At 34.8% G+C, this 14,503-nt stretch overlaps 1 protein-coding gene across 1 annotated transcript in view; it reads left to right on the top strand.

Moving 5' to 3' along the window:
• LOC124535385 (rootletin) overlaps positions 1–14,503 on the top strand; it is a 76,587-nt gene that overhangs the window by 27,471 nt on the left and 34,613 nt on the right. Inside the window, exons 8-18 of the mRNA XM_047111594.1 lie at positions 860–950; positions 1,956–2,061; positions 2,526–2,656; positions 4,137–4,288; positions 5,115–5,260; positions 6,646–6,776; positions 7,952–8,148; positions 9,031–9,196; positions 10,720–10,909; positions 12,489–12,658; positions 13,519–13,711. Coding sequence (XP_046967550.1) covers positions 860–950; positions 1,956–2,061; positions 2,526–2,656; positions 4,137–4,288; positions 5,115–5,260; positions 6,646–6,776; positions 7,952–8,148; positions 9,031–9,196; positions 10,720–10,909; positions 12,489–12,658; positions 13,519–13,711 — 1,673 coding nt within the window. The remainder of the gene's footprint in view (positions 1–859; positions 951–1,955; positions 2,062–2,525; positions 2,657–4,136; positions 4,289–5,114; positions 5,261–6,645; positions 6,777–7,951; positions 8,149–9,030; positions 9,197–10,719; positions 10,910–12,488; positions 12,659–13,518; positions 13,712–14,503) is intronic.

Below are 14,503 nucleotides of genomic sequence, written 5' to 3'. Positions count from 1 at the left end.
GAGACCACAGCATGCACTATTAAGTTAAAACTATTCAAATCAAGGTAAATAAAAATTAGAAACTGAAATTGAAGTATAAGTTTTCATTGAGACTTTTTTTTGTTACTTTAAAAGTTTTGTGAGACACTCTGAATTGGGACAAGCTGTCATGATGAATATAAAGATATATTTATTTCTAGTGTGTTATTGTCTTCAGAGCCCTAGGTAGTTAGATGTTTCAGTCGTAAAGTTATTCTGCTATTTAATTATCAGTGCCAAATTTTTACCAAAAAGGTTTTATTATGTCGATTGTGTAGGCTGGTATTGTAATTGGTTTTGAATAACTTCGGGGACAATAGAAAATTTGTTTTAGTACAATGAGGTGAATTCATCGAATACATGACGATAATTTCCATTTAGGAAATTAGAGACTTGATAAAATGTAACGATTTATACAAGCCAAGGAAATTTTGCATTTCATAATCATAAATTATTAACAATGTGTCAAATGAAACTAATATTACACATTCGAAAGTCTGTCTGTCCGCTTTTCAAGGTCAAACTATTGAATTGAAATTAATTAATTAATTTTTTTCTCGAAGCACTCTTTTCTACCAAACCTAACGGAACTATCTAACGACCAAGCTAATATAATAATAATATGGTTATAAAATTCATATAATATGATTTTACGAAACCTGGAATTGCTAAAGGAACCCTTCAGGGCCGGAACCCTTAGACAGTGCTAGTCTAACGACCAAGCTAATATAATAATAATATGGTTATAAAATTCATATAATACGTTACTTAACCCGGAGTTGCTAAAGGAACCCTTCAGGCCTAAGGGTTCCCTTAGGGAGTGCTAGCGTGGGTGTTGCAGGTCGGCGGGCGGCGCACTGTTCGCGGAGAGCACGGTGTCAGCGCTGCAGGCCGCGCTGCACTCCTACCGCATCCGCGCGCACGAACTGCAGGCGCGTGCGCACATACTTTACCAATCACTGATCTAATACACATATATAACATTTATTATTATTTATTTATTATTAATAAATAATAAATAATAAATATGAGACAACATCACATACATTACTCTGATCCCAATGTAAGTAGCTGAGGCACTTGTGTTATGGTAATCAGAAGTAACGACGGTACCACAAACACCCAGACCCGAGACAACATAGAAAACTAATGGTAATCTACATCGACTAGGCCAGGAATCGAACCCGGGACCTCAGAGTGGCGTACCCTTGAAAACCGGTGTACACACCACTCGACCATCGAGGTCGTCGAAACTTTTGTATTTTTGTCTATTATTATTTGTATTTTTTTTAAATGTTGAAAAAGAGTAACCGCTGAGTTTCTTGCCGGTTCTTCTCGGTAGAATCTACTTTGTTAACCGGTGGTAGCGTCACTTAATTGTTAAATGACGATTCAAAAGTTCTTGTAAAAGCCCACTTGAATAAAATATACTTTGATTTTGATTTTTTTGATAGATTTGATAGATAATGCATGTTTGAGTGCGGTATTCGCTTTCCATGCACCGATAGCTGGGAAGTTATGTGGAAGCTGACTGAATGTTATGGGCATGTTATGAGAATGAATAACATATAAGATTAAATTAATATGGTTATTTTTATTGTTACAGTTATTTAAAATTGAATATTTATCAGGTTTCTTACTTTTATTTGATGCATCTCGATATTTCGTTATCTACGAAGGTCTTGTTCACGTTAAAATATGTTTTAAATAACTGTAGAAATGAGAAATATATTGTGAGGAAGGTCTTGTATGAACTTGGATGGATATAGAGGAAGGAGAGGACCAATGAAGAGATGGATGGTTTGAGTGAAAAGTGATATTTCTGGAAAGAATGTTACTTGTGAGATGATCAGATAGGTATAAGTAAATTGGGATAAGGGTAGGGGCTCCAAAATGACTTAAATCCAGTATTTTATTTGAAAGTTGTGTTATCACAGGTTAAACTCCAAAATGCGAGGGAACAGCTGGGAACGAGTAGGAAGCAGTGTGAAGTCGCAGACTCCAATATCATCTCCTTGGAAGGAAAAGTTCAAGATCTACAAGGTACTTACATCATTTTTTAGAGTATATGAGTAAAAAAACTTCACAGTATAAATTAAAAATAAAGAAAAAATTATTAACGGTCTTATGCTACGTCATGTTCTTGGGCAAATTTCTTGTCGTAACTCTCCAGGTAGTCCATATGCGCGTCGGCCAATATATAGCATAAAAAAAAGAATAACTTTACTGGTATTGGAATTTCCGATCGGTACCAGTCACCAGGACGTATGTCTATACAATAAATAGTGTATAAATTGTTAAATAAAATCGGTATATAACACTTTTTAACGTATGTCTTTAATATTTCTTAAAGTTTGGTTTCAAATGTCTTTCTTACTTGTAATATAAACCTTATAAACTAATTGAAACAATACTATATTTTCTCATAATTTTCTGTCTAAAAATAAATTGATCTATTCTATTGAAAAGACGAGAAAGATACTTAAATTTAATGTAATTAATTTCAGGCAAATTAGACCAAGCGAACGCCGATCTGAACCAGATATTGCAAGAGAAGGAATCAATGCAGAAGACTATAGAAGCGCTCAGAATCGACAAGAACAATCTCGAACGGAACAGAGTTGACATAAACGCCATGGTGAGTGAGACTAGATACAGATGATTTTGGAACGAAGATCTTACGTGATTTCAGTATAGTGATCGTTTTGTCCTCTCCATGTGTCCCTTTCATCAAACTCAAACTCAAATAACTTTATTCAATATAGAAGCATTACACTTTCTTATTGATGGTCAATTGAAACATTACCACCGGTTCGGAAATGAAAACACCCTGACCTGAGAAGAACCGGCGAAAGAAATTCAGCGGGTTTTTTTTTTGTTTGTCTCATATATTATATAAATAAACAATTTAATATGAGATGAAATAGCCAGGAGGCGATCGTTTCATTCCCAAGGTGGGCTATCGATCATAAACTCATTAATTGTAAAATAACCTTTTGCACACAAGCGTTCCTTAATATTTTTTTTAAATTTGGCAACAGAGGCATTTTTATCTATGTCTCTTTCTATTCGCGGTTCGATATGGTAGGTAAGGTTTAATATGAAATATCAAAAATGGTTTATAATTTTGGGTATATTATTTCGTTTCGAATTCACTTTAAGTATTTTAATTGTACTAGACTCGATTCCGCTTGTTTACAAAGGTTTTGGACTACAGAGGCCCGCTTTATCGGTCTGACTACATTTGGCCGTGAGGTTCCGTTAAATTGAAACGAGGCAACTTATTCTTGTCGTTTATTCTTTTTCGCTGTTAATCCCCATATGCATAATCCAAAAGTAAACCATTTTTGAGTTATATCGTCTTTTAGCTCTTTTCAAAATTTGTAAAAAAGTCTTCAAAAATTTACTAAGTAAAACGTATCAATAAAAATCTATGTTTTTTTTCTGATTTACAAAAAACGAATAAATACTGGATATTTTTCAATATTTAAACAATCATTATCAGCTTAAATTAAAAAAAAATTAAAATATTTTTTCAATATTTTTTTTATCTTGTTTCCTCAAAAATGCCTTAAAAACTAAAAAAAATCATTATGAAACTTATTCTGCAGATTATTTTAAAAACAAAACCGTTTTCTCAGCTCTCCAAAATGTATAAAAACTAGGAATTTATTTCAAAGCAGCCGATTCGAATATGAACGAATTTGTACTAAAGGTTGCTCTTTAAAATTCCCACAAAATTAATTAAAAAGAATATCCAATGTAAAAAATCTTACTTTCTCACTTAACTTACTTACTGAATACAATTTTAAAATAAAATATAAATACGTAAACAGTTCAATAGCTAAGTTATAAGTATGACATTTTATAATATAGCCTAATTAAAGTTTTAATAAGCAAGTCCTCTCTAAAAAACTAAAACTCTATGTAATAAAGCTCAGTACACACAGCACGTTCTACAGTGCATCATGCAGGATTAGTTATAAAACTACAAAAAAAAGATAATCAAAAAGAAATAAAAAAAAGGTCAATAAAAAGGACATATATGAGAAAGTTAGCGTTGATCGTAATGTATATTTTTCTAACCCGATTAATCATAATCTGTTTTTGTTTTTTAGGTTGAGTCACTAACATCGGACTACGAGAAGCTGCAAAAGATCAACGCTCGTCTAGAGAAGAACATCGAAGCCCTTGAAGGAGAGAAACGCGCCTTGAACTCGGAAGTGGACCACTTGCGACACGAGGCCGCTAATAGGGAGTCCGTATTGAGGTATTGAGACTTTAGAAATAAATTACAACACACACACACACACACTCTCATACACATACACACACACATACACACACACACACACACATCAAACACACGACACTTCTGTATATCTTAAGAATAAAGACATTTATATTATTAACACATTCAATCATTCAGTCTTGTACAAATTAGAAAATATTGTATATTTGTAGTGTTTGTAAGATTTTACAAATTGCTATCAGTTTTTAAAAGTTAAGTTAAGATGCCTTAGAAGTAACAGTATTCAACTTTAACGTGCTTTATTTGCCATTGTCATTATATTTGATCTTCATTAAGTTAACAACCAGTTTACTTGGTGCTAGGGCTTTGTGCAAGCCCATGTGGGTAGGTACCACCCACACATCAGTTATTCTACCGCCAAATAACATTACTCAGTATTGTTGTGTACCGGTTTGAAGGGTGAGTCAGCCAGTGTAACTACAGGCACAAGGGACATACCATCTTAGTTCCCAAGGTTGGTGGCACATTGACGATGTAAGGAATAGTTAATAGTTCTTACAGCGTCATTGTCTATGGGTGATGGTGACCACTTACTATCAGGTGGTTCAAATGCTCGTCCGCCAACCTATAACATAAAAAAAAAACAAATAACAAAGAAAGCCTCATAGAAATTTTGAATTCATTGGGTAAATCGATCCCATTTTTATACAAATAAATATTGTTATAATAAACTCAAATATCCTTAATATGATATGTACTCTCTTCTAGAATAATATTTGATTAGTTTCACGCTATCACTGTAATTATACTTGTACTATAAAATAATGTGCAAATAAATATACAGGGCGGAAGAGGAACGTTCGTCTCGCTTACGTTCCGAACTCGTGACTGTAAGGGAGGAGCTGAACAAAACCGCGCTCTCGAGAGACCTCCTTGACCAACAGAAGTTGGAGGTCGACGCCATCATGACACAGATGGAGAAGAATAGGAGTAAGTCGAAGAAATATGAATAAACTTGTAACCCCCAGTTTCCGTTTGCATACGGTAAATAGAACGTTTTTGGGCAATGGTATACGCATATATAATAAGATACCGGAAAATATAATCAATTTACCATTTTCAAAATTTAAAAATATTATTAAGACTAAATTAATAAATAAATCATACTATTCATTAAAAGAGTACTTTTTAGAGAGAAACGCCTGGAGTTAGGCTCGGGTTCCATTATAGGACGCTAATTACTGTCAATAACAGCATTGTAAATCTGTTTATTTGAAAAGAGCAACTATGCGAGTTTCTTGCCGTTTCTTCTCGCTAGAAGCTGCTTTCCGAAACGGTGGTAGTATTTGATTATTGACGATTCAAAAACGCTTCATTGTGAAGTTTACTTGAATAAAATTGATTTGATTTGATTTGATTTGAGCTTTATAAAATTTCTTTGAGGAATATCATGTTGTTACAAAACTCCTTATCAAATACGATGACATACCTGCATCAACTATCAATTTTTCAGCTGTCATATGTTCTTCTACGTCTAATGTTTCCATGTACGATAAAAAATAAATAAATCCTAATTAAACTTTTTGATGCTTCGACATATACATTAAGAGCGTAGTTTGTAAGTGTGGGAATTTATTTTCGAACACACACATACGTATTTTACAATAATACATTTGCATTTCTCGGTGTATCGTACGCATCCCCGGAAATAATTAGTTGCTTTTTGTCGGTGCAACGAATAAATTATATTTTCATTGAAAATTAGGAAAAATACCAATGCGATTACACGTGACTGTTTTTAACCGTAGGGCACACGTGGTCCCACCCTGAAAGGGCTCTGAAGAATCTACACATTTGTGCTCACGTTTAAGGCCATGTGTTTTATATATTGCCATATTTGTATTATAACTAATATATTTATTAAAAAGCTAGCGACGATAGTCGATATTGAAAGTAGTAAGCTAGAGACGCGCTCTTCATGATAGAAATAGATATACTACTAGTAACCATAATATTGTGCAACCAATCAGATTCCTAAGAATTTAAGAAATACCATACCCTTTATTTGCTACTATACTTAAGGTGTTTTTTCTTTTTGGTTTAAAGATTTAAGTTTCTCAAAAAGATTTACAAAAAAAATCACTTACATGAGAAACAAACAAAAAAAAACTTAACTTAACTTAAGGTGTTTAAGCAAATTATTTATATATGGTAGTGAATATCTGTCAAACGGGTCATGGATGCTCAAAGGCCGAGGCGTCTCGACCCGTTACGTTTTATTGGCTGGACCTAATGCTAGGATCCACTACTGGGTAGCTAATGTTTCTAAAGATAGATTTGTTTGTTGGTTAATAGTTTGTTTCATACATCTTTAGGTGAGCTTGAAATAGAGCTGGAAAGAACGCTTCTGGAACGCGGCGACCTCCAGGACCTCGTGGACAAGCTGCAGATCTTCGTGCGCAACTTGGAAGCGGACAAGAAGAAACTGCAGGAAGACGTTAAACAGGTAATTGAAGAGGCTATTTGACTGGTTTTTTAAATCCATGTTATATTATTTAGTAGAAGTTAAGGAACCCAGTAAAAGTAGATTTTTTATTTCTAGTACATATTTACCGAAAAATATCATATTAAAAATTCCATATTTTAATAGCACGCAAAAACGCTACTTCGACAATATGGCGCTGCAATTAGGTCGGTGACGTCACTTTCTTGTATTTTAATCTGTGGTACATGTAGTATAAAAGCAAGGTTAACAATAAAGTGACTTCATTATAAGCCCGGCCAATCAGGAGCGTTTTGTGTCCCGTGACAAAAGTTTGAAAATATGCACTTTTATTTATGGATTTTTGAATAAATTAAGTATTATTTTCAACTTTCGTTAGTAAATAAACATTTTTAAACTCATAATATACACTGATTACAATAATTCACAATTTATTTTTCGCATTGTCAAATAGTCAACTCTCAATTTTTAACTGTCGTTTTATTTTATAAAGAACAAAAATTTAAACGAACTTAATAATCTTCAGATAATTGTGATATTAAGTTGTGTTATTTAATTGTTCCTAAATTATGAGCCGATCGAGCAAGTCTATAAAAAGAATTAATCGTAAGACCGGAATTAAAGTAAAATCTATACACAGATAGTATTTTATTTTTAACTTTCAAAAGAATAGTATTGCATTAGCCCCAAATGAATTGGAGAATTATTCATATATTTTTTTATGGTATAGGTTGGCGGACGAGCATATGGGCCACCTGATGATAAGTGGTCACCATAGACAATGGCGCTGTAAGAAATATTAACTATTCCTTACATCGTCAATGCGCTACCAACCTTGGGAACTTAGATGTTATGTCCCTTGTGCCTGTAGTTACACTGGCTCACTCACCCTTCAAACCGGAACACAACAATACTGAGTACTGTTATTTGGCGGTAGAATAACTGATGAGTGAGTGGTACCTACTCAGACGGGCTTGCACAAAGCCCTACCACCAAGTAAATATTCATACTTACCCCTCCTTTACGCTTATCGCTTGAGTTAGGAGTGGGGCCGGAAATAGACCAAGGTGTCAGTATCGATCCTATAACTTTTTACATCGCGCTATTGGCCTATCTGTATCTTTGAATAGGAAAATAATTAAAATACCTACTAATTTATGTAATTAATTTGAAAAAAGCTGGAAGACGAGAGATCGTCACTCTCAAACCAGTCATCAGAACAGCAAGGCGACCTCAATTCTCTACGCAAGGAACTACTCGCAGCTGAGCAGAATCGGATGGAGTTAGAAGCAGATAAGGCTTCGTTATACGAGAAGATCAAGTTCCTCGAAGGGGAGAGGGAGAAAGTGGAGATGGAATTGAGACAAGTGATGAGGTTCATTATTTAAATCACTACGTAATATAAAATAAATAAAATTTTAACAAAAAGAAAACCCGACTTCAAACAAAACACTATTTTAAAACAAATGAATATGCACTAAAAAGTAATAAAAATAATTGCGTATTCAACATATTTTTAGAGTCCTTCTAAGTAAAATGAAATGAAAAATATTAGACTACTTAAAAGTCGATTTACGATTATATAGCGTAGTTATAGTTATTGGTATATTTGGAGCCGGCTAATATATGTCGTACATCATATGATGTGATATCACAAACACAAAATTTGATTACTAGGTATATTTGAATAATTAATAGTAAGAAATTCTGCCCCTTATCGCACCCTAACTGCGAGCCGTATAGGAGTTCCATCACTACATAGTATAAAACAAAGTCGCTTTCTTTGTCCCTATATCTTTAAATCTACGCAACGGATTTTGATGCGTTTATTTTGCATAGATAGAGTGATTTGAGAGAAGGGTTTTTTTATATAACAACAATATAGATAAGAATATGTGATGACAGAATGCAATTCAGCTTAATAAATGAGCAACAAAAAATATTTGAATTTTTACAGTAAATTTGAATTGAATTTGAATTCACAACTTAATGAACATACATCGACTTTTTTGAAAATATTCATCCCTGCAAATGCTTTACAATTAACCGCTGTTTGTCCCTACGTATGCTTAGATCTTTCAAATTACGCAATAGATTTTGATGCGGATTTTAATTATAAATAAAGTGATTAAAGAGGAAGGTTTTTGCATATAATACATCGACAATATAGTAAAGAACCAAGAAAAAAACTGTAGCATACGTTATAGAGATACATAAAAAGGATTCAGTTGTGTTAACAGTTTTTTCTTTCTTTCAGAGAGCGCGGAGAGCTCAGTTCCCAGTTGACAGCGATGGCTCGAAAGAAGGACGCTCTCAATGAAGAGATAATTCGCTTACAACAACGACTGGAGCAAGCCAACGAGACCATCGGCAGGCTGAACCGCTCCCTCGACGACCACGTCAAAGATGCTGAAGAACGGCAGGTTCGTATAACAGAAATAGTTATAGAACAGTCATAGAATAGAACAAACACAATCTTGTTACTCCTGTTACTCGACTGCATAGAGTCAGTAACTCTTTTGTGGGGCAATGTATACGCTTCTACAACAGGATCTCAGAAAGCGTTCAAAATGCTTCTGTTGCCAAATTTAAAAAAATTGTTAAGGAACGCTTGTGAGCAAAAGGTTACAATACAATTAGCGAGTTTATGTTTGATAGCACACCTTGGGAATGAAACGATCGCCTCCTGGCTATTTCTAATCATATACTACTATGTATCTTATTAATTTGACAAAAAAAAAAACAAAAAAAAGACCCGCTGAGTTTCTTTCGCCGGTTCTTCTCAGGTCAGGGCGTTCCTTTTTCCGAACCGGTGGTTATGTTTATTTGACAATCAATAAGTAAGTGTAATGCTTCTATATTGAATAAAGGAATTTGAGTTTGAGTCTTATAGATGATAAAAAAATTAATACCTGTTGACTTCCAAGAAGGATACATTAATTTAAATATTTGTATTTAACTAACATGACTTTGTATTTTAAATGTTGAAAAAGAATAACTGACTTTCTTGCCGGTTCTTCTCGGTAGAATCTACTTTCCGAACCGATGGTAGCTTCACTTAATTGTTAAATGACGATTCAAAAGTGCTTGTAAAAGCCCACTTGAATAAAATTTATTGGGGATTTTGATCATTGAAAATGTCATTTCAACTTCAGCGAACATGCTTGTATGTTATGAATATTAATCAGAAATTATTGGCATTATTGAAAATGACATTTCAAGGTCATTGAACTTGCTAAGTATAGTACGATGCAACTTAGATATATCATCGGAAAATTCAATAAAACTGGCTACTGCCGATTTACGCAACCAATAGAAATTTCTCCCTGTCGCGCATTTCGACGCTATTCGTCGCTATGCATTCTCGCATCAGTTCAACCCGAGAAAGTAAGTGCATGTAAATAGACGTGTCAAATTGATGAATATATATTTAGCATACAGAAGTGAAATAGATGAAAAAAAGATCATAAATAACTTTAATCAGGATATAAACAACTTCCATCATTTACAAGCAAACATAATAGTTCTAACTTCGAAAATATCTTAACATAAATAAATCATCAAATCATACATATTGAAGTAAATTACTTACTCGGTTGAGTTTACAAATCCAAATAAAACACAAATAACACTTATAACAAATTACAAGTCGCGCCATTATTATTGACCTTACTGTACGCGCCCAAAATGATAGAATAATGACAGCTTCATGCAGTTTCGCGCGCTTTTGTTTCTTTTTTTTTATTTCATACTTTCCAGCCACTTAGATAGTTAAAGGAATCTCCTAAATATATTATAATTTGGGAGACCGTACTTAATTCGGATGGGATCGGTTTTATCTAAATTGTGTCGTTCTATATGCTATTAATATTAATCAGAAATATTCACCATTTCAAGGTCATTGAACTTGCTGGGTATGTTACTGATTCGAATGAACGCTCGACAGATAATCATAGACAACCTGGACAAAGACAAGCAGCACCTGCAAGAGCAGCTGGCCAGCCTGCGCACCGAGAAAGACGCGCTGGAGGCCGTGCTGTTCGACACGGCCAACATGCTGGAGGACGCTGACAGCAAGCGCGCCAAGACCGAGCACGACCTGCAAGAGACGCTTGTGCAGCAGGAAAACCTTAAAGGTAGGATCTCGTTTATAACAACAACAAACAACAACAGCAGCCTGTAGATTCCCTCCTGGGGTAAAGGCCTCCTCTCCCTTTGAGGAGAAGGTTTGGAACATTCCACCACGCTGTTACAATGCGGGAGGCCGAGCGCGACCTGCAGGACACGCTCGTGCAGCAGGAAAATCTTAAAGGTAATCCCGCTTATTGAGAATGTATAACAACAACAAACAACAATAGCAGCCTGTGGAATCCCACTGCTGGGCTTAATACCTCCTCTCCCTTTAAGGAGAAGGTTTGGAACATATTCCAATGCGGGTTGGTGGAATGCATATGTGGCAGAATGTCTATGAAATTCGTCACATGCAGGTTTCATCACGATGTTTTCCTTCACCGCTGAGCACGAGATGAATTATAAAGATAAATTAAGCACATGTAACAGCGGTGCTTGCCTGGGTTCGAACACGCAATCATCGGTTAAGATGCACGCGTTCTAACCACTGGGCCAACTCAGCTCAACAGCTCAACACAGATTAGGTACATGGGTAGGTACCACCCACTCATCAGTTATTCTACCGCCACATAACAGTGCTCAGTATTGTTGTGTTCCGGTTTGAGGGTGAGTAAGCCAGTGTAACTACAGGCACAAGGGACATAACATCTTAGTTCCCAAGGTTGGTGGCACATTGACGATGTAAGAAATAGTTAATATTTCTATGGGTGATGGTGACCACTTACTATCAGGTGGCCCATATGCTCGTCCGCCAACCTATATCATAAAAAAAATTAAGAATGTGTATCTAAACCTATGTTTTAAATGGCACTCTGCCATGACTGTCTGTCTGTCTGCACTAAGCCGAATTTAATGAAATCTATATGACTGTTATAAATGTGTAAGTAATTCTGTCTGTACGTCGCTCTTTTACGACCAAACCGTTGAATCGAATTTGATGAAATTTGGTAAGAGGCGAGAGTCGAGATGGCCCAGTGGTTAGAACACGTGTATCTTAACCGATGATTGCGGGTTCGAACCCAGGCAAGCACCGCTGATTTATGTGCTTAATTTGTCTTTATAATTCATCTGGTGCTCAGTGGTGAAGGAAAACATCGTGAGGAAACCTGCATGTGACAAATTTCATAGAAATTCTGCCACATGTGTATTCCACCAACCCGTATTGGAATATGTTCCAAACCTTCTCCTCAAAGGGAGAGGAGGCCTTTAACCCAGCAGTGGGAATTTACAGGCTGTTGTTGTTGTTGTTGGTATGAGGCAAATTTAAACTCCTAGAAAGAACATAGGCTGCTTTTTATTTTTGTCACATGACAACCAACGCCCTTGAATTTAAGCATTGAATATAAAATGTCGACTAACCCCTAACGTAAGCGAAACCGCGGCGGAAACTAGTATGCCATAAAATAAGCCCTATTGTTATACGAAAATATTTCTATTAAGCTAGTGGCGTGGTGGAATACTCCTAACCTCAACTCCTCGGGCTCAGGTTTCCTTAGCCCACCAGTGGGAAACTTACAGGCTGTTATTATGAAAATGTAATGAAATTTCAAAATTAAATAATGACCCTATCATTAAATATTTTAGGCCAGATAGCTCGTCTAACGAAAGACCTCGAGAATAGTGAGAAGAAACTTCGAGAAACAAGGAACAGTATGTCCCAGCAATCGGGTAAAAAGGAGGCGGAATACCAACAGATTATCACTAATCTCAATCGCACCACTACCGAGAACATCACCAAGCTTAAGGAGGAAAAGGTAAAGCTGTTACTTATGTATGCGTGTGTTTCACACATATGTATTATATTTACATTATATGAACGTGTACGTACACACTCACGCACACTTAGTAAAAGTGTGTGAATGTGTGTACAAGGATAACTTTTCGTTAAATAAATTATCTACTCAAAAATAACACATAGCGTTTTAAATTAATATATTTTTGTTTTTGCTTATTTAAAAATATTGTCTATTAAGCAGTAATAGACAATATTTGCGGCGGTTGGGCGGGAAAATATGTGATCACTGACAACTGAATTGCAACTTAGCAGAATAAATGAGCGGCAAAAAATATTTGAATTTTTACAGTAAATTTGAATATGCAACTTATTGTAAACAAGAGCCGTGGGTTTTGAAAACAAAGTAATTTAAATATGGTGCTTCTTAAATTGTTTTTTTTTTTAAATTAACATATGATAACTTGGTACAATTTCACTCCTAACTTTTCTAAATAACAACATGGTGTCATTGATCACTTTGATATAATCTGTGATAATTATTGTATATGCACAAGAAGTTAGGATAAGCTTATAACGCCAAGTTTCTTGATCTTCAAAGTTAATAAATCCTTCTTGGGGCGAGGTATCCATTTCTATAATAAAATTCCACAGACATTTTAAACTTTGCCGTTTCATAAATTCAAATCTGACTGAATCTGACTAACGTCACTATATATTTTTAAATACTAAAAAAGTGTAATTAATTAGTTACTTGCCGGTTTTTCTCGATAGAATCTACACTATGAACCGGTGACAGTTTCACTTAATATGGTTGTATAAAAGCCTAATTGAATAAAGTATGTTTTGATTTGCATTTTAAAATATTATTTATGTTTACAGGAGCTATTACGTCAGTCCCTAGAACAGAAGTTAAGTCAGACAATAGCATCACTAACGAGCGAGAAAGAAGCATTGGAAGCGGGCGCGCGAGAGAAAGAGAAGAAGCTACTGGCGTTGAGGGATCAGCTGATATTGCAACACGACGAAGCGTTGCTCAGAGCTGAGAATGATAAACAGCAAGCTCTGCTTATGGGTAACTTAATGTTTTACATTTTAAATAATTAAAGAAGATAATTGAAAAGCGACTTTTAACAAATATATTCTTACAGACTAGTTAGACGAGTATTGTATTACACAACTTAGTTGTAAATGCAAATTCAATAAAACCGATTACTGCCCATTTATACAACCAATACAATTAGCTCCCTATAGCGCCATTTGACGCTATTCGTCGCTATAGATTCTCGCGTTAGTTCAACCCGAGAAAGCCGTCAATTTGACGAATATATTAGGTCATATGATATTACAAGTTATTTGTGTAAAGATCGTATTCACATAGGGAATAAATATTGATAATTTGGAATAGAGTAGGTATAGCAAATTTGAAATCTAGATATCAAGGCAACTTTTTTTTGAGTATTGAGTGAAATTGCCAGATCTTATTATGGCTAATAAAAAATAGATGAAAGAAATACACTTTTTATAACTGTGCATAACGATGATGATGATTCATGCACTCACTATTATGCTTACGGAGGGCAGATTGTTGCCCAACAAACACAAAAAGACTGAAATTACAAACTCAAGTACAATTCTACACAGTACACACAAATATATTCTTAACGTACAGCAAATAACAAGTTAGGTCTGACTGACACTGAAAGGCATTATCTATTTTCAGATATAGATCTGAAAATAGATAGTCTTTTTTATTTTATTATTCTTGTATTTTGAGGGGCCTTTATAGGCCGTCTATGTCGGCCTCAAATTATAAAAATATAAATATTAACATTTATTTACAATGAATTTGGTTTCGTTAAATTGA

The sequence above is a fragment of the Vanessa cardui genome, chromosome 14, assembly GCF_905220365.1.
Source record: "Vanessa cardui chromosome 14, ilVanCard2.1, whole genome shotgun sequence".
NCBI lineage: Eukaryota > Metazoa > Arthropoda > Insecta > Lepidoptera > Nymphalidae > Vanessa > Vanessa cardui.
The sequence above is the reverse complement of the archived record's forward strand: the minus strand, read 5'-3'. Positions and strand labels throughout refer to the sequence as shown.